The 24,524-nt window shown below is 39.2% G+C and overlaps 1 protein-coding gene across 1 annotated transcript in view; it reads left to right on the top strand.

Moving 5' to 3' along the window:
• Positions 1-197: 197 nt before the first annotated feature.
• The window catches only part of GNAI3 (G protein subunit alpha i3), a 46,313-nt gene continuing 21,986 nt past the window's right edge, over positions 198-24,524 (top strand). Inside the window, exon 1 of the mRNA XM_054461917.2 lies at positions 198-1,905. Coding sequence (XP_054317892.1) covers positions 1,788-1,905 — 118 coding nt within the window. The 5' untranslated portion in view covers positions 198-1,787. The remainder of the gene's footprint in view (positions 1,906-24,524) is intronic.

Genomic DNA, 24,524 nt, shown 5'->3' with positions numbered 1-24,524 from the left:
GTTACTTTTTCCTGCATCCTGCTGGTGTTGGGGTAACTCCCAATCCTAGATGAAAACGTTAGACTTTCTGTTGTCAGGTGTCCCCAGGCAATATCCTACAGGGGCATGATAGAAAAGGGTAACTCTGGGGTCAGACAGATGTACTTACTCACTGTGTGAAGTTGGGAAAGCTGCTTAATTTCTCTGAGCCTACTTCCTCACCTGTAAAAATGGGGATCATTATTACCTACCTCACAGGGTTGTTGTGAGGATTAAGAGATGGGATGTGGAAGCACCTAGCCGTATCTGGCAAATAGGTATTCAATAAATACTGGTTTTACTTCCCTTTCCTCTTGCCCTTTTTCCCCAAAAGTATTGATAATGGAAAAGCAGTCCCTTTCATTCTTAACAGTCATTTGGGAATGACTGGGGGACTTTTCAAACGTTGAAGAATTGGCATTGCTAAGAGTTACAGTGGACGAGGCTTTTTAAGGTGGCTCTAATCCTCTAATTAAATCCTTCTAATTAATGAATCATCACTATATAAACCTCTCTGTTGGGACCTTACATTCTCAAGTTCAGATTCTATTAGAGAAAGAAATTTACAATCACAGGGAAACGTTTTAGGGACTGAGTTCCCTTCGCTAGATTGTATAGTAATTGTGGGCTTATTTGCCTGAAAAGTTGATTTAGGACTACCTTCACGCAGTATCCAGGGTTATTAGTGAAAGATGCTATCTGCCTGGGGCTTTCACAGTGGACTTAAGTTTCAGGTGATACTAGGGCTGAGAGGCAAATTTTACTAGAACTTCTCCTTTTGCATGTTATCGCAACAGGAAATTTTAGTAGGAGATTCACAGGATGCACTGCTTTGTTTCGGGGTGTGGAATTGAAGTTGACTTATCTTGGCTTTAGTTCTAAGACCCTAAGGTAGGAAGATCTGAATTATACTGGAGAGAACGGCAGCATGGAAATTTTATGGAGGAACTACAGGCTTACCTTTCAGGTTATCGAGTATCTGCTAGCGATTTCAAGTGGCCTTTTGCCAACATAGGAGTTAAGCAAATCTCAAGCCCACAGAAATACGTGAATAGCAAAAGGACCAGGGGACATTTTGAGAGGAGTCAGTGGGCCAGAAAGGGCAAAAAGTTATTGCTGAGGTCCTAAGCACAGTCGGTGTTACGATCTCAGATGTGAGACGTGAACGGCGCCCAGGCCGGATAGCTTGTTCCCATTCCATTGATCCGAGCTAACCCCAACGGAGGCAGTGTCCCACACTTGGGTAGGGGCCCCAAGTCTCCACAGCCAGAGATCAAAGGGGTTTTCTGGTAGGCAAGAAATTACCAGCAGAAATTCCCGCGCGGGATGTAGGCTTTAATTTAGAAATCTCCGCCCCAAAACTGGCATCTTGAACGCGGGAAGGCATTATGAGTTGGAGGCCCCGGTTTTTCTCCATTTATCCAAATCAGGTAGCCGAAAGGTAAATGAGGCTTCAAGTTGGGCGGCGGGCAGCGAACTTGACAGAACCTCGAAACTCTGCAGATCCGCCGCCAAACCCAGCCGCCAGGACCCCCTGACTTCCGCTTTCGGTCTCAACTTCTCTCACTGAGGAGAGTGGTTTAAACGGTGAAGGCTGCGGGGCGTCGCCGGAAGTGTCGTAAACGTCGGATATCCGGTTCTTCTGGGCGCTAAGGGAGCCGACGGAGAGGGCCACCGCCCAGCAATAGACGGTGCCTCAGCCTGCCGAGCCGCAGTTCCCGTGGTGTGAGTGAGTCCGGGCCCGTGTCCCCTCTCCCGCCGCCGCCGCCATGGGCTGCACGTTGAGCGCCGAAGACAAGGCGGCAGTGGAGCGAAGCAAGATGATCGACCGCAACTTACGGGAGGACGGGGAAAAAGCGGCCAAAGAAGTGAAGCTGCTGCTACTCGGTGAGGGGCTGGAGGCGGGGACTGAGTGGTGGTCGGGAGAGCCTAGGCGCTTGGAAGGCCTGAACGGGGTCTGGTCGGGCCGACGGAAAGGACCCTAAAGGGATCTGGAGGGCGTGCCGGGCGTGGGGCGGGGTGTTGGGGTTCCTAGCTGAGGCCCCAGAGGGCGTGATGAGGGGGGTGGGGTTTTGGGGTTGCGGGAATTAGGATGTAGAGGGTGTGACTCCGGGTTGGAATTGCGTTTAGCAGAGAGGCTTGGGAGTATGGGCCGGTAGATGTTGAGGGAGTAGGAATATTGGAAAAGCTCATAAAGGAAGAGTTGATACTAGGAAGGTTTTACATTGGGTTGGAGCGTGTTGGTAACGAGGACGGCATAGAGTATATGTTGGGCTTGTATAATGGTTTGTGAGTTTGGAGCGTCGTGGTTCTTTGGCAGGATAAAGCTAGCAGGCTTGAATGGATGGTATAGAGACTGGAACAGAATGGCCACATAAGGACGTTGACATTTGTTAGTGAGAGAGCCATTTTAACTGTTGGAAGAACCCTGGATTATCTAGGAACGTGAAGGTAGGTAGGTGAGATAAATGACAAGTTATCAGGTATAAAGGAAAAGAGCTTGGGTGCAGAGGCCATCTCTACTTTTCCACCGTTTTCTATCATTTTTATTTTCAAAGTTTTATAACGTCTTCTTCTGTTTTTATAAAAGGATGGGAAATGGTGTGAGCTGAAGAAATTTAAAGAATGATTTCTTTGAGGTGTGTAGCAGAAGATCTAGTGAACAAGAGATTACACATTGGAGGGTGCTGAACAGTTGCTATAGATGACGTGTAGTTGGAATAGTTATCTTAGGATAAGTTACAGAGTTGGACATATTTACTGTAAAGACTACGGTAGACTTCTGGTGGCTGTTTTATCCTTTGTGGCCTCTTCAAAGCAAAACCATTGACTTCAGGAATTAATGTTTATGTTATCTGATAGTCGTTTTAATTGGCTTTTTTAAAACACAGTCGGATGTGTTTTACTCAACATGAGTTTCAAAATTTTTGAGAGGCTCAGTAAATCATACAAAGAATCCTGGCATTAGCTTACTAATAAATCAAGCCACATTTCTTCATTATTAGTGAAGATTTTCTAGGGTAGTATTTCCATTATTTTCCAATATTTTCTGGGGTAGTATTTCCATTAGAGAAGAATAAGTAGGAGTAGGGGTTTCTGTAAGCAATAGAAATTTACTTTTTAAAACAATTGATTTTTGAGGAAAAGGAGTCACTTTAGGGGAAATGCTAAATTTTCGTGGTATAAAGCTCCAGAGGACAGAAGGTACACTGTAACCTAAGACTTATTTTGTACATTCTAAGTGCCCCTATTAGTCTCTTCGTGTGAACGTATTTGGTTGGTTGTAGATTGCAGAAGCTCTGGTAATAGCTTTTTTGGATATACTATAAAGGGAAAGTTTATGTATTGGAGCTTAAGTTTCCGGTTTGTATACCTGAACTTTCAGAAGATGCGAGTTCAAATTGTAGTTCTAGACTGCCACTGTCTGTATAACAGGTGGATATGCATGGTCCCTGGTACCTAGTAGGTGCTCCTTAAATATTTACTGTTAACCAGCCTGAGCCAGCAAATGTTGAACACTGGTCTTTGGGGCTTTTGAGAAATTTGATATAAACTATAACATTCAGGGCGTTAACTTTTTTTTTTTTTTTTTGAGACGGAGTCTCCCTCTGTTGCCCAGGCTGGAGTGCAGTGGCGCGATCTCGTCTCACTGCAACCTCCACCTCTTGGGTTCACGCCATTCTCCTGCCTCAGCCTCCCAAGTAGCTGAGACTACAGGCGCCCGCCACCACACCTGGCTAATTTTTTGTATTTTTAGTAGAGACGGGGTTTCACCGTGTTAGCCAGGATGGTCTCGATCTCCTAAACTTGTGATCCACCCGCCTTGGCCTCCCAAAGTGCTGGGATTATAGGCGTGAGCCACCGTGCCCGGCCAACATTTTATTTATTGATCGATTGGTTATGAAATTAAAGATGTATTCTCATCTTCTGTGAGTGATTTGATTTACACTGACCAACAGAGATACCCTCATCAGCTTATTGTAATGTAGTTGGAAACTTTGAGACTTTCTTCCAAAATGCAGGATTAGGCAGGCAGAATTTGGATAGGCGGAACTTGTCCAGATGTCTAGAAGAATTTTTGTTCAGGATTTTATCTGTAGTGCATTTAATTAAAAACAAAATTAGACACTTGACTTAGGGAACTTGAAAAGCAGTAAGTAAAAATCAAAGTACTAAACATATTTGCTTTTAATTTTTACCAACTTTATTCTTTTTTAAGTAAGATTTTAAAAATATTCTTGAGCAAGTTAAATCCACAAATTCAAATAGGTTGCAGAAACATATGTTCTTGCTTGAGCCATATCGTAACACACATAGGAAATTAAAATTATCTTCTATGCTATTTCTATAAGCGAAATATACCCCAAACAGTATACAATTTTCTTTTTCCTGGATAATATCTCCTTTGCTGTAGGAGCAAGTAATTTTTACTTTATCACTATGGAACTTAGTTTAAGTTGAGATCTATCTACTTACCCTTTTGTCTCCTGACACATGATATATTTTCTTTCTTATGGGGGTGTAGTTTAATATGGTGATTAATAGCATGGGTCCTGAAGTCAGACTGCTTCAAATCCTAATTCCCATTTACTAGTTATAGCCTTGGGAAAGTTAATTTCTCTTGGCCTCAGTTTTCTTATCTTTAAAATGGAGAAAATAGAGCTACTTCTAGGATTGCTGTGAAGATTAAATATGGTAATAATGTAAAGCAGAACACAGCTTGTCACATAGTACTAGCTCCATGAAGATTAGCTATTCTTATTAAGTCAAAATGAATGTTACAGATTGTAGGTATTATGGAAATTATACCAAATTAAGCAGCTAGTGTGGGCCAGATTATTTACAGACACTTCAGTATTGTAATTCTTCCTTTGGTAACCTTTGCTTCGAATTTGGTTTAGATGTTCTTGGAAAGGTCTGGGCGTGGTGGCTCCTGCCTGTAATCCCATCACTTTGGGAGGCTGAGGCTGGTGGATCACCTGAGGTCAGCAGTTCGAGACCAGCCTGGCCAACATGGTGAAACCCCATCTCTACTAAAAGTACAAAAATTAGCCGGGCGTGGTGGTGTGCCCCTGTAGTCCCAGTTACTTGGGAGGCTGAGGCAGGAGAATCGCTTGAACCCGGGAGGTGGAGGTTGCAGTGATCAGAGATGGCGCCACTTCACTCTAGCCTGGGTGACAAAGTGAGACTCTTTGTCTCAAAAAAAAAAAAAAAGTGTTCTTGGAAAGATCTTGGTATATCGAATTAGTGTTTAATTATGACATTCTATTGAAAAAATACTATGCAAAGCTTCCCAACCAATGTTCCAGTGCTTAGGATGGCATATAGGTGTGCTGTTTACAAATTTTATATAGCATTGAAATTTTAAATCATTTTTATAAGTTCAAACTTTTACAACAGTTGAAATTACATTTGAACATCTTTGGTATGATTTCCTCTTGTATCATTCTTGAATTTGGTAATTTGGTTATTTACTATTTAAAAAAGTAGAGATGGGGGTCTCATTATGTTGCCCAGGCTGGTCTCAAATGCTTGGCCTCGTGATTCTCCCATCTCAGCCTCCCAAAGTGCTGGGATTACCAGTGTGAGCCACTGTGCCTACCCTACCATGAATTTGGTAATTTGAAAAAATTTTATTTGGTATAAATACTAAATTTATACCAATTTAATATTTAATATCATCTGTAATACTTTGTATTTTTTCATGCCATAATTTCATAATAAAAAGAAATTTTGTGTGTGCGGGTTTTGTTTTTGTTTTTTTTGACCCCAGGGCAAGCAAGAAAATTTTTTTTCACCAAGCTCTTTCAGCTCACACCAATGAGCCTTACAAATATTTTTAATGTGCGCCATCATGTGACAAAGGTTGGGAAGCACTGGTATAATGGATAAGAGCACGGCTTTTGGATTCACACAAAACTGAATTTAAGTTCTACCTCCATTTATTAGCTCTGAGACCCAGAGCAAGTAACTTAACCATAAGAATAATAATTTTTACATGTGTAAAGCAGAGATGATGTTTCATAATATGAAATGAGATAATGCATGTAAAATGCTTCACATTAGTGCCTAGCAAATAAAAAATAGTAAGTGGTCACTTCTATTGAAGATGATGATCGTGAGAATTACCATTTTAGCTACTTTTTTCAGAGGTTTTTCAGACAGCTGTTTTATTATTTTTCATATTAATATACTATTTTCAAAGATCTTCAAAGAATTTTAATATCTTTTTGTAGTGAAAGGAATTAAATGTTAGTCCATTTTTTTTTTACTCATCACTGTACTAATGAAGATACTTAGTTTTGTAAGTTATTGAATGATCTGCTCTCTCTATTTCTGTTTCTTGATAGTTTCCTTTAGCAGGTTCTGAGAAAACATGAAAAAAAACTTTGGGATTTGCTGGTGGTAGTATGGCAAAAAGCCAGTTGCATGCAGATAACTGGAATCATCTAATTTACTTAAACTCTATATTATACAGTTAATTATATTTAAATTGCTGCATATTATTGGCTAAATATGCTTATTATTGAGAATAAGACTGCCCTTTGGTAAACATGCCATTACATTATATCCTCCTATGGGATTATACCCTTTATTATGTTTGCCATTTACTTGGGATAAGGTTCATAGCCAGTTACATTTCATGTGAGGATGCATCTTGTGTTTCAGGGAAAAAAAGCTTTGTGTTTTATAAGCACGTATCATTCTTTGTGTCTTTTATTTGAATGCATTAGTCACTTTTTTCCCTTTTTTAACATTTCAATAGGTTTTTGGGGAACAGGTTATGTTTGGTTACGTGAATAAGTTTAGCGGCGATTTCTGAGATTTTGGTGCATCCATCACCTGAGCAGTCTACACTGTACCCAATGTATAGTCCTTTATCCCTCACCACCTTCCCACCCTTTCCCCTGAGTCCCCAAAGTCCGTTGTATCATTCTTAGGCCTTTGCATCCTCATAGTTTAGCGTCCACTTATGAGTGAGAACGTACGATGTTTGGTTTTCCATTCCTGAGTTACTTCACTTAGAGTAATGGTCTCCAATTCCATCCAGGTTGCTGCAGATGCCATTATTTCATTCCTTTTTATGGCTGAGTAGTGTTCCATGGGTGTAGAGGGGTGTGTGTGTGTGTGTGTATATCACATTTTCTTTATCCACTCGTTGATTGATGGGCATTTGGGCTGGTTCCATGTTTTTGCCATTGTGAATTGTGCTGCTATAAACATGTGTATGCAAGTATCTTTTTTGTATAATGGCTTCTTTCCTCAGGGTAGATACCCAGGAGTGAGATTGGTGCATCAAATGGTAGATATACTTTTAGTTCTTTAAGGAACCTACACACTGTTTTCTGTAGTGGTTGTGCTAGTTTACATTCCCACCAACAGTGTGAAAGTGTTCTCTTTTCATCACATCCATGCCAACATCTATTATTTTTTTATTTTTTTTATTATGGCCATTATTGCAGGAGTAAGGTGGTATCACATTGTGGTTTTGATTTGTAGTTCCCTGATAATTAGTGATGTTGAGCATGTTTTCGTAAGTTTGCTGGCCATTTGTATATCTTGTGAGTATTGTCTATTCATGTCCTTAGCCCACTTTTTGATGGGATTGTTTTTTTCATGCTGATTTGATTTCCTTGTAGATTCCAGATATTAGTCCTTTGTCAGATGTATAGATTGTGAAGATTTTCTCCCACTCTGGGTTGTCTGTACTCTGCTGATTTCTTTTGTTGCTCAGAAGTTTTTTCGTTTAGTTGAGTCCCATTTATTTATTTTTATTTTTGTCTTTGCATTTGCTTTTGGGTTTTTGGTTGTGAAGTCTTTGCCTAAGCCAATGGCTAGAAGGGTTTTTCCAATGTTATCTTCTAGAATTTTTATGGTTTTGGGTCTTAGATTTAAGTCAGTAGCGCTATACACCAACAGCAACCAAGCTGAGAATCAAATCAACAACTCAACCTTTTACAATAGCTGCAAACAAAAAACAAACAAACAAACAAACAATACTTAGGAATATACTTGACCAAGAAGGTGAAACACCTCTAGAAGGAAAACTACAAAACATGGCTGACAGAAATCATAGATGATACAAACAAGTGGAAACACGTCCCATGCTCATGGATGGGTAGAATCAATATTGTGAAAATGACCATACTGCCAAAAGCAAATCTACAAATTCAATGTAATTCCCATTAAAGTACCACCATCATTCTTCACAGAACTAGAAAAAACAATCCTAAAATTCATGTGGAACCAAAAAAGAGCCTGTATAGCCAAAGCAAGACTAAGCAAAAAGAACAAACCTAGAGGCATTAGATTACCTGACTTCAAACTATACTGTAAGGCCGTAATCACCAAAACAGCATGGTACTGGTGTAAAAACAGGCATATAGACTAATGGAACAGAATAGAGAGCCCAGAAATAAAGCCAAATAACTTCCAGTCAACTGATCTTCGACAAAGAAACAAAAATGTGAAGTGGCGAAAGGACACCCTATTCCACAAATGGTGCTGGGATAATTGACAAGCCACATGTAGAAGCATTAATCACTTTTGCAGTCTGAAAATACAGCCCGTTTCAGGAATTGAAATAATGTTATCTTCCCTGACTATGCTATTCCTGTAGTACACTGATGACCATAGAGTAGGGTGCTTAATACTAGATTTCACAGGGCATGTAAGGTTCTAATAAGCGCTGCTACTACATTTCTTTAAAAAATAATTTTTAGCATATTAAACTTATATGCACTATTACAAAAAAGTCTTTTAGTTTTTAGGCAGTTGTCTCTGATAAAAGTGATTCCTAGTCTAGAGATCTTTTAGAGATGGTTAGTAAAACCTGAAGCACTATGCTGTTCCTCTCCCGTGGTGCTGAGCTTCTTCATCCTGTAGCTTCTTGGGAAGGAAAAGGGAGTTGTTAGGCCTCTGCAGATACTTCCTTTTTTCTTATCCTGTCTCTCTTCCTTCCCTGGTTTCTTCTACAGCATACTTTCTCTCTTCCTTCCCTGGTTTCTTCTACAGCATACTTTCTCCTGGGGAAAGGAGTGCGTGCGAGAGAGAGAGAGAGAGAGAGAGAGAGAGAGTGTGTGTGTGTGTGTGTGTGTGTGTGTGTGTGTGTGTCATCAGGTCCTTCCACTAACTTCCATTCTTTTTTTTTTTTTGAGACAGAATCTTGCTCTGTCGCCCAGGCTGGAGTGCAGTGGTGCAATCTCAATGCAACCTCTGCAATGTCACTGCAACCTCTGCCTCCCAGGCTCAAACGATCCTCCCATCTCGGCCTCCTGAGTAGCTTGGACTACAGGCTAATGCCACCACCATTGGCTAATTTTTTGTAGAGATGGGGTTTTGCCATGTTGCCCAGGCTGGCCTTGAACTTCTGGGTTCAAGTGATTCGCCCACGTCAGCCTCCCAAAGTGTTGAGATGTTAGGCTGAGATTATAGGCCTCTAACTTCCATTCTTAAAAATCCCTCATCTGTAACCAGGAAAAAACAATATAGAGAGACAGATGGCAGGAAAATCAGTAGCTGTGCAAAAATGGAATGTTCAAAACGCGGAAGAAAAAACAGACATTGTGAAGAGTCTTTTGGTTCCTTTTTTAGAGGACGATTTTTTACTTGGAATTTTTGAAAAATCTGTTTTCTCTAGTTGAGATGGCTTCTCTTTCTGCTCTTCCCCCAGTGTATTAATGAACTATATCCTGCTACTTACCTCAAGTCAGTTTATCCAGTACAGAACTTGCCTTCACTCCTCACCCCCAAATCCACCTGTTGGGAACTTTTCTGTTTCAGTACCAGCATTCTCAACATCATCTAGGCTGAAAACTGCACCTGTTTTTAACTCCTCTGTTACTCTCATCTCTTACAACCAGTCAGTTGCGAAGTCCTATGACTCAGTCATTACTAGATTCCAGATTTTTGGACTTTAAGGACCAGAAAAATTTTTAAAAACTTGTTTTTGGTAGACTGATCTAGGATTTTAGTATTTTATTTTTCTTAGTAAATACATTTGAAAAATCTCAGACTACTGTCTATTATGATTACTATTTAGTTCTCTTTCCTCCCGAGACAGTTTCACTCTGTTGCCCAGACTGGAGTGTAGTGGCATGATCTTGGATCACTGCAACCTCTGCCTCCCAGGTTCGAGCAATTCTCATGCCTCAGCCTTCTGAGTAGCTGAGAGTACAGGTGTGCACCACCATGCCCAGCTATTTTTTGTATTTTTAGTAGAGATGGGGTTTCACCATGTTGGCCAGGCTGGTCTCAAACTTCTGGCCTAAAGTGATCTACCTGCCTCGACCTCCCAAAGGCTGGGATTACAGGTGTGAGTCACCATGCCTCGCTCGCCATTGGTGAAACTGTTTTGATGTTCTGAATTGGATATGATATGACCCTCTCTTTTTGAAACCTCATAGTACTTTTTATGCCACTTATAGTCTGCCTTATATATGGTTATTTATATACTTACCTGGTCCTAACCATATGGTCTTTTAGGGCAGGAGGACTAAGTATTTCTCATCTTTGTGTCTGTTGCAGGACCTAATATAATGCTAAAGTGTTTTTGCCCATAAGGAATAGGAACACCACTCATACAAGTCACAAGTAAAAGAGAGGTGTATTGAAAGGACACAGTAGGCAACTTCATAGGTGTTAGACATTCAAGAATAGGTAAGAAATGAAATACAGGTAGGTTGTATGTACATGGACTGTGATACCCAACCCCCACCCTCTCCCCTATTTCTCCTAGAGCAGAATGGCCTCCCCTGAGTCTTCAACTTTTGTTTACTCTGACATCTTCTGTGGCTCACGCACTGCCTGACCCGGTAGTTCAAGTGCTTCATGTTATCTTATGCAGGCTCCCAGGATCCCATTCCCTGTTCCTGGTAAAGAGTATCAGATTGGCCCAGCCTTGTCATATGCCAACCACAATCCAGTCATGTATGGTTGGGTATAGCAGAGTTGATGGGGTATCATGAGTTTTATAAGGTGACCCTTTCAAGGACTGGAGTAGGTCAAATTCTCTATTAAAGGCATGGCCAGAGAGTTAATGTTTAATAGATGACAGTGCCTGACACCTAGTAGGCACTCACTAAATATAAGTTGAACATAATGGAATGACATGGGAATATTGAGGAACTAAACATATCACTGCTTTACTTTCTTGTTAGTTTATGAGAATGTGCCTGCCCATTCTCAATATTACCATCTTGTATAGTTGGGAGAGAGAACTTAAATTCAGATTTAAAATTAGGCCAGGCACGGTGGCTCATGCTTGTAATCCCAGCACTTTGGGAGGCTGAGGTGGGCAGATCACCTGAGGTCAGGAGTTCCAGACCAGCCTGGCCAACATGGTGAAGCCCCGTCTTTACTGAAAATACAAAAATTAGCCAGGCGTGGTGGCGCACACCTGTAATCCCAGCTATTTGGGAGGCTAAGGCATGAGAATTGCTTGAACCTGGGAGACGGACGTTGCAGTCAGCCGAGGTGGCATGACTGCACTCTAGCCTGGGTGACAGAGTGAGACTCTGTCTCAAAAAACAAAAACAAAAACAAAATTTAAAATTAAATTGAAGTAGGGTACAGGATTTTAAAGTCCCATTATCAACACATTCAACTCAGAATAGTTAATATAACCTGAATTTAATTACCTTTGATTTTAATTTAGGAATGAATTTTTTAAAATGCATATAACCAGCTCAAGGTCTGTGCTTCATCATCACCCTGGCTTTTTTTTGTGTGCTAATTTTTCCTCTTACTACTTTTATGAGTACCAGAAAATTGTCCAAAGCTAAGAGAAGAAATAAAACACTATTTTTGCTCCTTATTAATAATTTTGCTTCTAAGTTTTTGTTAGAAAGTAGGTAAAAACATTTGGCAAAGTAGATTGCTCATAGAGTTTAGCTATCCATGCTTTGTTTTTACCTTTGGTTTAGTTTTATGGCGGGGGAATAGGACTTGTTGAAGGGAGTGGGAAAGAAGGGATGCAGGTCTTCATAATAAGAAATGTTGGCCAGGCGCAGTGTCTCACACCTGTAATCTCAGCACTTTGGGAGGCCGAGGCAGGCAGATCACTAGGTCAGGAGTTCGAGACCAGCCTGGCCAGCATGGTGAAACTCCATCTCTACTAAAAATACAAAAAATTAGCTGGGCATGGTGGTGCCCGCCTGTAATCCCAGCTACTTAGGAGGCTGAGGCAGGAGAATTGCTTGAACCCGGGAGGCAGAGGTTTCAGTGAGCTGAGATTGTGACACTGCACTCCATCCAGCCTGGGTGACAGAGCGAGACTCTGTCTCAAAAGAAAAAAAAAAGAAAAGAAAAAATGTCTAGAGCAGTGTGCACTAAATTTGTCCATGTTACTGAAGTTCATTTTTAAAATTTGTTTTCTAGCCAATAAAATATAGTAGACTAGCAATAATAAAACACATCTCTTTGAACTGGTAACTCACATCAGAAATAGGAGATACCGTGCAATTAATATAGGGCAAAGAGAATGAAAACTGAGAGATTAGTCCTTATCACTGAGCTTCATTTTCCTTTCTTTTTACCACTGAGGGATTTAAATTGAACCTCAGGGGTCCTTTGTCTGTGAACTTAGTATTATTAGCCAGATGGAATATTTTAGCAAGTTATAAAGATAACTATTTTTGTGTTATGTCTCTTATTCTTGAGTTTGATTGAAGTTAGTTTAACATCATAAAGCTGGTTAGAAAGATAGTTAAAAACTGAAGTTAAAAACCTGAAAAACATAAATTCATGAAGTGCCCCTAATGTAAATGTTCAAAAGAAAATACAAAGAAATCACTCTAGTATTTGACTTTCCCTCCAATTTTAATTGTCTTTTGGTATAATTCTTTTTCGGTGTTTAGCAAGTTAAAGTTATCTTTAAGCCTTTATCTTGTCCAGGTGATCCTGTTACTGGCTTAGTAATCAGCTGTATCATTTCTGTAATTCAAGCTGTTTGAACTGAATAACATAGTGTTAGGATCACTGTTTAATTGTTCTAGTTTTGATAGATACAGTGCTTTATGTAAGTGAAATATCCTATTTTTCATGACTTTCTGTTAAGTTGTAACAAATTCATGTATCTGATGTGAACTAAGCAAAGAAGAAAGATACCTAAAAGACTAAATTTGTTTGACTTATACCTGAATAGTGGTCTAGTGATGTTAGAAACAAGTTTCAGGAAGAGCTAGTCTTCAGATCTGAACTTCCTTTGATTTCCAAGTTAGACTTAGATACCTAAAAGTTTAAGAAAGATTGTTAAGGATTAGCTGAGATGTTACTGTGTTTGTTGATCCATTACTAATTGCTGTTAGGGCTTCTTTTTGTTGCCAAGTCATGTTTTCAGATGAATAAATGTTTTTAATGTTAATACAAAACATCTGTTTCTTGAATAATGTTAGTATTTTACATCTCAAAGAATTCTTATTGCTTACCTTGGAAGTAGATAGTATTCTAAGTCATAATAATAGTAATTATTATTTTGCTGCTCAGTATAATAATCTGAATTTTTTCTAGCTCTAGCAGCTGTTGAGTCAGGCTTGCCTTGCAGTGATCAAAACATGCACTCTGTATATTTAAATTGTACTGGCTGGGCAAAGTCCTGTAATCCCAGGACTTTGGGAAGCTGAGGCCAGAGGACTAGCCTGGGCAAGATGGCAAGACCTTGTCTCTACAAAAAATTTGACAGAGTGAGATCCTGTCTCTTAAAAAAAAATCATTTGAGAAACAGCAGAAGTCCTCTCTATTCAGTGCTCTTGTGATCCTCCTGTGTCAGCCTCCTGAGTGGCTGAGACTACAGGCATGCACTACTATGCTAGGCTAATTTAAATTTTTGGTAGACATGAGGTCTCTCTACAGTGCCCAGGGTAGTCTTTAACTTCTGGGCTCAAGTGATCCTCTCAACTCAGCCTCCCAAAGTGGTGGGATTACAGGTGTGAGCCACTGCATCTGACCTGATTCACTGCTCTTAAAGAGCTGATGTGAAAGTGAGTTTTGCCTAGGATCTTATAAGTTATTGAAGGGTTGTTTTAAAGTGACATATCTTTAACAGAACATTTTCCCCCGTATTTCTTGAAGTTAGAACTTGGGAATCATTAACTTCAAAACAGGGCTTTGTTTGATATAATGATAAAACTACGACCATGACTTATGTAGGTAATGTAGTCCTGAGGTATGTGTTAGGATAGTGCAGTCTTAATTTTGGTTCATTCCAGGGTATTGAAAATAATTTGCTTCTTTTCTCCTTTTGCTTCTAAGAAGAAAAGTATATTTCTTACTCTATTTTTGTTATTATGTTTGTAATTAAAATCCACATTCATATCCCCAGCAAAAGTTGAAGTAGTTCTTTCAACTTTTTCTAGACTACTCAATTTTTTAAAAACGAAGTTTTAATTTTGGGAAAATTTTAGATTTACAGAAAAGTTGCAGATAGTACAGAGTCCCTATATACTTTACACCTGTTTTTCCTTAATGTTGATATCTTACATAGCTATGGTAGATTTGTAAACACTCGGAGATTAATATTGGTGCCTTAATGTTAACTAAACTTCACATTTTATTTAGATTTCGGCAGTTTTCCCGCTAATTTTCTGCTCCAGGATCCAATCCAGGATACACCATTGCATTTAGTCAAGGCTACTTTTTATTAAGCTTTTTGGTTTTCATTGTTGCACTGTTCAGTGGGAGGCTCATTTATTAACTTATTTTCTAGCCTGGAGATATAAATGAGAAATATACAGAATTCTTAAGCAGTTCAAGTAGGGAAGATATGCAAGTAAACTATGGCAATAAAATGTGATTACAGAAGGAATAGCCAATTTTGTAAGGAGGAAGAGAGAGAGAGAGAGACATTTATGTCAGGGAAGCCCTCCCTGAGGAGGTGACATTTGAAATGGGCTTTGAAAATTAAATAGCAACTTTTTTTTTAAGTTTCTTCCTTTTAGAATATTTTACTAAGCAAGAAGCTGGGATGAAAGTTAGATAGGAACTCTTAAGGCAGAGGCTGGAGAGAAGCATATCCAGACAAAGGGAATAGTAAGCACAAAGACCGAGAACATGAGTGAGCAAATAGATTTGATTGAAATGAAGGGTTGGTACAGGAAGAGTGTAGAAGGTGAGCCTGAAAAGATATGCAGAGGATTTGGAGAGTGTTTATGTGAATTTTTTTGGTGGCTGTATTTTAAGCTGTATTATGTATGTATGTGTATATATGAATATATGTGTGTGTATATATACATACACAAAATATGTATGCACACGTATGGAGTAGGTTCTGCATCTGGATTTAACCAATGGCAGATCAAAAATATTGGGAAAAATAAAATAATATGACAAAAATAATATAAAAAAATATAACAACTATTTACATAGCATTTACATTTTATTAGGTATTATAAGTAATCTAGAGAGGATTTAAACTGTACAGCAGAATGTGTGTAGGTTATATGAAAATACTACACCATTTTATGTAAGGGACGGACTTGAGCATTGGTGGATTTTGGTATCCTGGGGGGGTCCTGGAACCAATCCCCTGCGGATACCAAGGTATGTGTGTGTGTATAAAATTTAGGGGAACTCATCCAGAGACTGCATTGTTCTCCTTCTTATTACCTGCCTTTTTTTTTTTTTTTTTTTTTTTGCCATTCCACCACTAATTCATGCTGTAACAAAAGATTAAGTAGGAGTAAATACATATGTGAAATCCAGACTGTTTTGGGTTTTGGCTTAACGGCTTTGATGAGCATTTATTATGGTAAAGGAAATTGAAATTGTAGGCATCCTTATCTGGCAACTCAGTTTGTAGTGTTTGCTGTTGGTGAATTTTAAAAGTGTAGTTTGATTTACATTTGATTAAATACACCTGTAGAAACGTGCTCTATGCTGCTATCGATGTTAGAGGGCCCTAGGTAGGGAGGAATATGATTTCAACATTTTAAATGCCCAAATTTTACAATTTGGGGATATAGGTGCTTTGATAAATGATTTAGCATTGCAGTTAACTTTGGAGGACATCTGCAGTGTAATGAATAATTATTTGTGTGGGTTAAAATGAAATATTTGGATTGTTTGTGGATTACAGTTGCTTGTGTCAGTTCTGTTCCCTTTTACTCTAAATAAAGATAGTTTTCAGTCATGTCATGTATAAATACTATGTAATTTAATGTTAGCCTCAAAATGGCTTTTTGCTGCCCTGCTTTCAAATAAGTAGAAAGAAACTTACCAAAGGCCAAAATTAGAACACTGAGACTGGGCACAGTGGCTCATGCCTGTAATCTCAGCACCCTGGGATCACTTGAGCTCAGGAGTTCGAGACTAGCCTGGGCAACGTGGTGAAACTCTGTCTCTACTAAAAATACAAAAATTAGCCAGTGTGGTGATGTGCACCTGTGGTCCCAGTTACTCCAGAGGCTGAGGGGGAAGGATCGCTTGAGCCCTGGGGCGGGGCAGAGGTTGCAGTGAGCTGAGATCATGCCACTGCACTCCAGCCTGGGTGACAGAGCAAAACACTGTCTCAGAAGACAAACAAACAAACAAACAAAAACCGTTGAGGCAGCCAGAGGATGATCCCTGTCCTTGCTCACAAATGACTGCTCCCTTAAGCAATCAAAGGCAAGGAAGGAACTCTACGTACTTCTCCCCATTTAAGTGATAACATTTTGAGGAGAGCTGCTTAGCTGAGTGAGCTGCCTTTTTTAAAAAAAACTCAAGCCAACCCTTCCTTAGATGATTTATGAATGTAAAATGCTTACTAACTTTCTGCTTTATGGTATATGATGCTTGTAAAATGATAGGATTATTGTCCATGTATGTAATTGGTGAAGGATGTGAAACTCAGAACAAACCATATAGTGCCATGTAAGTTATGGACATATTTTGGTTGTTAGGGCTTTTAAAAAACATCTCTCCCTCTGTCATTACATGTTTTACCCTCTGGAATTGTTTAATGAAACAGTAACTGATATTGGGAGGGACACATAGGTTGCTTCAAAGATAAATGGTAATGTTTAATTTTTTATGCTGAACAATAGGTGTACAGATGTTTTTGTTACACATATGCTATAAGTATTCCCTTTTATGTATCCAATATTTATTTAATAAAAAACAACCTAAAGTTTTAAAGGCAAAAAAGGTAATTCTCATGTCCTTAAAGCCTATTCCATTCAGTTTTTTTGTTTTTTTTTTTTTTTTTTGGTGGCAAGGAAAAGAAAATTCATTCAAACTAGGACCAAAAGTTGGTGGGTTGATAGGTTATTGTTAGAATAAAGAAAGGTGTTTGTGGGAATACAGGAAGAGCTGGAGAATCAGGCTGCAAGAACTGATGCAGCTCTGAGACTGGCCAGACTGTTTTCTCTTTTTTATCTGTTTCTGCCTCTTGCTGGCTTCACTATTTCTGCCTTTATTTTATTTACTTTATTTATTTTATTTTTTTGCTTTCTTACCTTTGCTTGTTCCCCTGTCTCTTTCTCTGTTTCCTTGGTCCCATCCGTTTTTTTTTTTTTAAACTAGGGCAACAACCTTTGTTGTAAAACAAAGGTGCCCTTTCCCCATTCATTCTGTTTCCTCACTTACTTGATGTCTCTTTTTTTGTGAGCTCTCTCCTTTAAGTCTCACTGCACATTTGTCTATTCTCTTCTCTCCAGACCAACCTTCCTCTGAATCTTTTCCTTTGTGACTTTGTTGTGCGTGAAGCTCTATAATGGTAGCCTAGGTTTTTTCCACATGTATCTCCTAGTGCAGATTCCTCAGATAATCCAGTTGGTCCTGCTTATCTTTTAGAGCTAGGTCACATAGGCCCCCGACAGCCTGTGACTAGGTGACTCCTGTGTTAGGTATTTACCCTCGATTCAGTCACAGGAAAGGATGTGGCCTAGATCATGTGGGCCATTTCCCACTGAGGCAGTGAAGTGTAGGGATTTTTATAGAAGAGATTATGGGCAGGCGGATGTTCTGAAATTCTAATATGTCAATTAAGTTTTATCAAAATTTTCTTATGTGCCCTTTAAGCCTTTTTGGTAATTGGTATGTGATTGCTTCCTAGAAGAATCTTTTTCAAAGAAAAACCATTAGCTCTCTTCCAGTTACAACTCACTGCCTTCTTTTATCCTTAAGATACTCATTCATAGCCAGGCGTGGTGGCTCACGCTTGTAATCCTAGCACTTTGGGAGGCCGAGGCTGGTGGATCATGAGGTCAAGAGTTCAAGACCAGCCTGGCCAAGATGGTGAAACCCCGTCTCTACTAAAACTACAAAAAAAATCGACCTGTCGTGGTGGCAGGCGCCTGTAATCCCAGCTACTTGGGAGGCTGAGACAGAGAATCACTTGTACCCGGGCAGCAGAAGTTGCAGTGAGCTGAGATTGTGCCACTGGGCGACAGAGTGAGAGTCCGTCTCAAAAAAAAAGATAATTCATTCATAATTTCACTGAACAAATAATAAATGAGTGCTCACTATGTTTTATATACTCTTCTAGGTGTTAGGGATAGAATGAGATGATGAGCACAGGGGAGCTAGGACAAGGGTTTGAGAGTAAGGTTAGAAGAGAGTGAGGCTAGTGAGTGAGTCCAAATTTATTGTCAGTATAGTCATGGGATGAGAGTTGAAGGGCCAAGAGTGGGTGTGAGGCTGAATAAAGATAGCATAGGAATGGAACTCTTCCGTTTCTGTTAACTACCTACGTTGAAGATTCCATCCATTGCATCTGGCATTGTGATTAATGTTATTAAGCAACCACTGAATATTATAGAAACTCAAGCCATTCATTTCACAGATAGTCATTAAATGCCTACTCTGTCCTAGATTTTGCTCTAGATTGGCGGGGGTTGCACAAAAAGAAATCACAATTTTGTGCTTTCAAGGATTGTGCTTTGAGCTTAGGGCTAGTGGAGTCCTAAACAGGCACAAACCCGCATAATTACAATAATTTGACCAAGTACTAATGTAACAGTGTATGACATTACCCTGTACAGCTGGGTTGAGCCTGGTCAGGGTGCCCTTGAGGGAGAATTACATAGATATGGAAGGGTTTTCAGGTTGTGGCAGGAAGGGTTTCATTACTATTTTAATCAAAATCAAGAAAACCAATTAGCAGCTTATGAGAAGCAAGGAGATTAGGAGCTAGGAATATAGTCAAATATTTTTTTTTTACAGTAGCCAGAGCTGGCTAGAGATAAAATGAAGTGAGGTGGCTGGGAAGGACAGTTTGGGGGCTAGTTTTGGAAATTAACCTCTTGAACTGATGGTCAAAGGGAATAATCTATGCCAGCCACCAGGGTGGAAGTGATAACTGTTCAGAATGAATGAGGAGGGCTTCAGCAAGGAGTTGAAGTCTGAGTTGAATAGGGGTTTCACGGATGCTTATAGCATATATAGAGGCTTGTCATGTTTAGAGGGATATTGGGCTGGCTGAAAAACTATTTTAAGATTGTAGGCTAAGGAAACTTAGTAATTTCACAAGAAAAATAGATATGTAACTTCTCCCACCAGACCGTAAAGTCCATAAACTTTTTGTATTTGAAGTCACCATATTCAGCATTTTCAGGCATGTAGGAGATATGTTTGTTGAAAAAAAATTTTTTTTATTTGCTCAGTGATGTTTTTCCTATCTGTTATTCTTCTAGCTTTTTCTTTTATTGAACTAAGAAGCAACTGGTTTTTTAATTAAGTGTAGTACCTTGAAAAGCCATTTGAATGAAATGTCATTCTTTTTTGTTTGTTTGAGATGGAGTTTGCTCTTGTTGCCCAGGCCGGAGTGCAATGGCGTGGTCTTGGCTCACTGCAACCTCCACCTCCTGGATTCAAGCGATTCTCCTGTCTCAGCCTCCTGAATAGCTGGGATTACAGGTGCCCGCCACCATACCTGGCTAATTTTTTGTATTTTTAGTAGAGACGAGGTTTCACTATGTTGGCCAGGCTGGTCTCGAACTCCTGACCTCAGGTGATCCACTCGCCTCGGCCTCCCAAGGTGCTGGGATTACAGGCATGAGCCACCACACCCGGCCTGAAATGTCATTTATAACCTTACTCTGAATTTTTAGAGTTACATACTTATACCTGTTACTAAAAGGAATCAACCGGGAGCAGTAGGTACTCCTATTGGAAATAGTATGGACTTGCTCCTATGATCTTTAGTTGTAGATACTCACAATTCTTTTTTCTTTCCTGTTGTAAATGAAAGGTGAGAATAAGTTAGCAAAAAAATCAATTTTATTTGCTGATCAAGCTTTCAGCCTGCCATGAGGGAGGGGCTGTCTGTGCCTATTTTGGTCATATATTCCTATATGTCTGATAATGGGGGCCCGTAGAAGAGAAGTCTTGGTCTAGCACTGACTAGAAGGTTATCTAAAAATAGTGCCATACTGGGACTTGGCTGTCCAGACCTCTGGAAGAGGGACTATAATTATAATCCTGTTATTAAACATTTTAAGATTTCTCTATAGAAACCAGTATTTAAAAGGAAGAGGAGATGTTTCAGGTACCCCTGGAATAACTGCTATCTCAGGTGGTAGTGGTGCAGAGAGACCTGTGAGGAAGGTTCAAGGAAAAGCTATAGAGGTATAAATGGATGAAAAGGAGAGGCGATAGTAGACAGGAATATCTGGGGCTGAAAATACATTTAAGGAAGAGAATATTTTTGTTCTTCAGGATAAGGTGAAGAAAACGACTAATGCTCTGATATATTATAGTTTGCTGTAACTTTTAGGTTATAAGTTTCAGTTTAAGTGTGTGAATTCAGATTCTATCTAGGATTTTATTATTATGAAACCACTGCTAAATAGTTACACCATTTTTACTGGAATTTTGAACCAACATCAGTATCCAAGTTGTTATTACTAAATGAAACTTTGCGAGGCGTTAACATTACTTGGTGATATTCTCAACATTGGAAATGGCATTCATAAATAATAGCTAGCTAACATTTATGGAACATTTACTATGTGTCAGGCACTGTTTTAAGCATTTTTTATTGACCCCCATTCAGATGAGGAAATTCATTATGCTTGAAGGCACAGAAATAGAAATTCACATAGTATACTCACGTACCTTCTTTGGACTGGCTTTAGTCAAATGAAAGAAAAAAGAGAAGGACTCAGGGGATAGTGTTTTTTTTTTTTTTTGGGAATTAGCCATCTGTCAGGGTTAATTTTTAAAATCACTTTGTATGTGAGCTGAACGAGTTTGCTCATATGTGATAATGGTTTATTTGTTTTAGCAGTTCCAAATTCCAATCACTTGGGGCCTTGTTTAAAAATTATCTTAAAGACATTATCACCTTCTCTCACTTTGCATACCCATAATGTAATATATGTTATTGAGGGGTGGAGAGCATATGCTCTGGTACCTGCTCAGAGATCTTTTTAAAAATACAATTAAGAACATGTGGCCGGGTGCAGTGGCTCGCCCCTGTAATCCCAGCACTTTGGGAGGTGAGGCAGGAGGATTACTTGATCTCAGGAGTTTGAGCCCAGCCTGGGCAACATAGTGAGACTTCATCTCTACTAAAAAAAAAAAAAAAAATTAGCCAGGCATGGTGGTGTGCACCTGTAGTCCCAGCTACTCCCAGCTACTCAGGAGGCTGAGGGAGGAGGATTGCTTGAGCCCAGGAGATTGAGACTGCAGTGAGCTGTGATTGTGCCACTACGCTCCAGCCTGGGTGACAGAGCAAGACTCTGTCTCAAAACAAAAAACAAACAAACAAACAAAACCCCATGTTTAGGTAAATACAGTGATTCTACATTAGAGTACATATTAGTGAATTTTTTTTTTTTGGTCTAACAGTGTTGATGATTATGTATCCAAACTGTAGATAAACAAGATGATTTTCTTTTTCTGTTTGCCAGGACAAGGTCTTGCTCTGTGCCCAGGTTTGAGTGCAGTAGCGCAGTTGTAACTCACTGCAACCTTGAACTCCTGGGCTCAAGAGATTTTCCCAAGTAGCTGGGATTACAGGTGTGTGCTACCAGGCCCAGCTAATTTTTTGTGTTATTCTTGTTTGTTTTTTTTGGTAGAGATGAGGTTTGCCTATGTTGCCTAGGCTGGTCTTGAACTCATGGCTTCAAGTGATCCTCCTGCCTTGGCCTCCCAGAGTGATGGGATTATAGGTGTGAACCAACCATTCCCTGTCCCCAGATAGTTTTCTAAATTAATCCTCTCCCTTTATTCTCTGCAGATTGCCTTGCCTCTTTTATTGAGAATGAGACTAACATGGCTTCCTTCCTCCTTTTATTCTCAAAAATCTCCATGACTGCGCCTCTCATCCTGTTCTCCTACTTATATAGGATATCCTTTAAAGGATAAAGCTTCTATGTTGAATGGATCCTATTCCCTCCTGTTTCTGGGACCTTTCCAACTTTTTCTCCCCTGTGTATCCTAACCCCCTGCATAGTTCCATCCCTTCTGCATACAGAGTCCTCTTCAGTTCCTCCCTTTCCAAGCCATAGATGCTGTCTTTGCAGTATCCTTTGCATCTTCCCATTCTTTGTATTTCAACTATTACTTCCCTGGTGTATTGAAGATGGGCAACTGAATCTCTCCTTAAACTTGTGATAAATTTTTGAAGAAAGATAGATAAAAGATGCAGATAAAATTAGGAAGTTCCAAACACCACATGTGTTGTGGGGTAGGGAGATGGAACATAGGAAGCAGCTTGGGGAAAACGCAACAAAGAGATGTTGTGAAAAGGGAGCTTACTGCTAGAACAATGGAGCACAGAGAGTTGAGGTGAAGAGCCCAGACCTAATAAGAAATGGTTATAGACAGTGCTTCAGTAATTTGGAGAATTATTAGATAAACTGATGGTTTTAAAAATAGTGCCCCTGAGATGGAACTGGAAGCTTGGGAGAAGATATTAGTGTGATAATAAAGGGAAAGGCAAACTGACATTTTCTCAGGGAGCCTTGGAAAAATGTGAGAGAGGTAGGGCAACAGAGGGTTTTTTTTTTTTTTTTAAATCAGCGCATCCATAGGGTAGGATTAATGAGATAGGTAGAAATTGATTCTGAGATTAATGGATTTATTATTTCATTCAAGATAATCTCACATGAATGATGGAAATGTGGTTTTCAATATATAAAAGAATGGTACACATTATTTCATTAATCTCAACTTTTCTTAATTTAGTAGCTCTTGTTACTATGGATAATCTGGGAATTCTGTCTTTTAAGCAGTTTAAAATATAACTGGTATGCATTTGTATTTTCTTCCCAGAGTAGAATCATTGGATTTTTTAGATATGAATGAGAGGATTCACCTTTTTGTAACAGCATCCTAAGAAAGTCACTATGTGCTACTTGAATATTAACTATTTAGTACTACCCTGATTATCGATTATGTAATAAGACAAGGTCATATATAAATGTACCTTTTGATTCTGTAAGAATGTAGTTGTCTAGAATTTTTATATTTGGATTTTAATTAACTTTTGGTTAGTAAAGTTGAGAAATATTTAGTAAAGAATCATGGTTACTAAATATTATTCATTGTTTAGTAATATTTATTTGAGTAGATAATTTATGTCATGACCAGTTTAAGGCCCTGGGAATGCAGGGATGAATAAGCTTTCATGGAGCTTATATTTTAGTGGGGAAGATAAGAAATGAGCTAATCTGTCATGTGAAGAAGTGGTAAATGCTATGAAAAAATATAACACAGAATAAGGGGAGAGACTGTGATGGGGTGGGAGCTATTTAGATAGATTAGTCAGAAAAGGCTGTTCCTGTGAGGAAGAAAATCTTGCAAAACTTACTTCAGGCAAAGACAGGAAAGACAGAGTCAGGACCTAACTCAGTAAGAACCGGTTTGGTATGTTGGAGGAAAAGCAAGAATGCTGGTCTGACAAGAGCTGTGAGGACAAAGTGGAGAGTAACAAGAGATGAGAGTGAAGAGGTAGGCAGGGGCCAGAGTATATTGCACCATAATGCCCATGGATTTTGAGTATAATTGAAGATTGTGTGACAAGATCTAATTTACATTTTACAAAGTTTATTCCACCTACTTACTGGCAAACTGGCTTTAGAAAAGGCAAGGTCTGAAGCACTGAACTATTTAGGAAGCTTTTGCAGTGATCTAGGCCCATGGTTTCCAATGTGCAGGAACAAACTGTTAAAACTGTTATATTAACTATTTATATTGCTTTATTTAAAAAATTAAGCTTTACTAATATTTAATATACAGATTGGCACTGGCATCCTTGTCTTATCTGCACATTAGTCACATGTCACTTAACATTTTTGGCTTGAGCAACTGGTGAATGTTGGTGCCATTTACTGGAATGAGAAGACTGAGGGAGGAGCAGGGTTTGTTTAGAGGTGAGAGTGAGTTGGGGAATCAGTATCTCAGTTTTGAGCATCTTAGGTTTGTGAAATCTAAATACCTACTAGAAATCTAATATCAGGTAGATGGTTTAGATATATGAATCTGGAGCCAAGGTTAGAAGCCAAGATTAGAGATCTAAATTTGGAAATCATTAGTATAGAGGCAGTATACACCAGCTTTGGAGCCAAACTGTGAATGCAAAT

This window comes from Pongo pygmaeus, chromosome 1 (assembly GCF_028885625.2).
Source record: "Pongo pygmaeus isolate AG05252 chromosome 1, NHGRI_mPonPyg2-v2.0_pri, whole genome shotgun sequence".
In the NCBI taxonomy this organism is placed as follows: domain Eukaryota; kingdom Metazoa; phylum Chordata; class Mammalia; order Primates; family Hominidae; genus Pongo; species Pongo pygmaeus.
The sequence above is the reverse complement of the archived record's forward strand: the minus strand, read 5'-3'. Positions and strand labels throughout refer to the sequence as shown.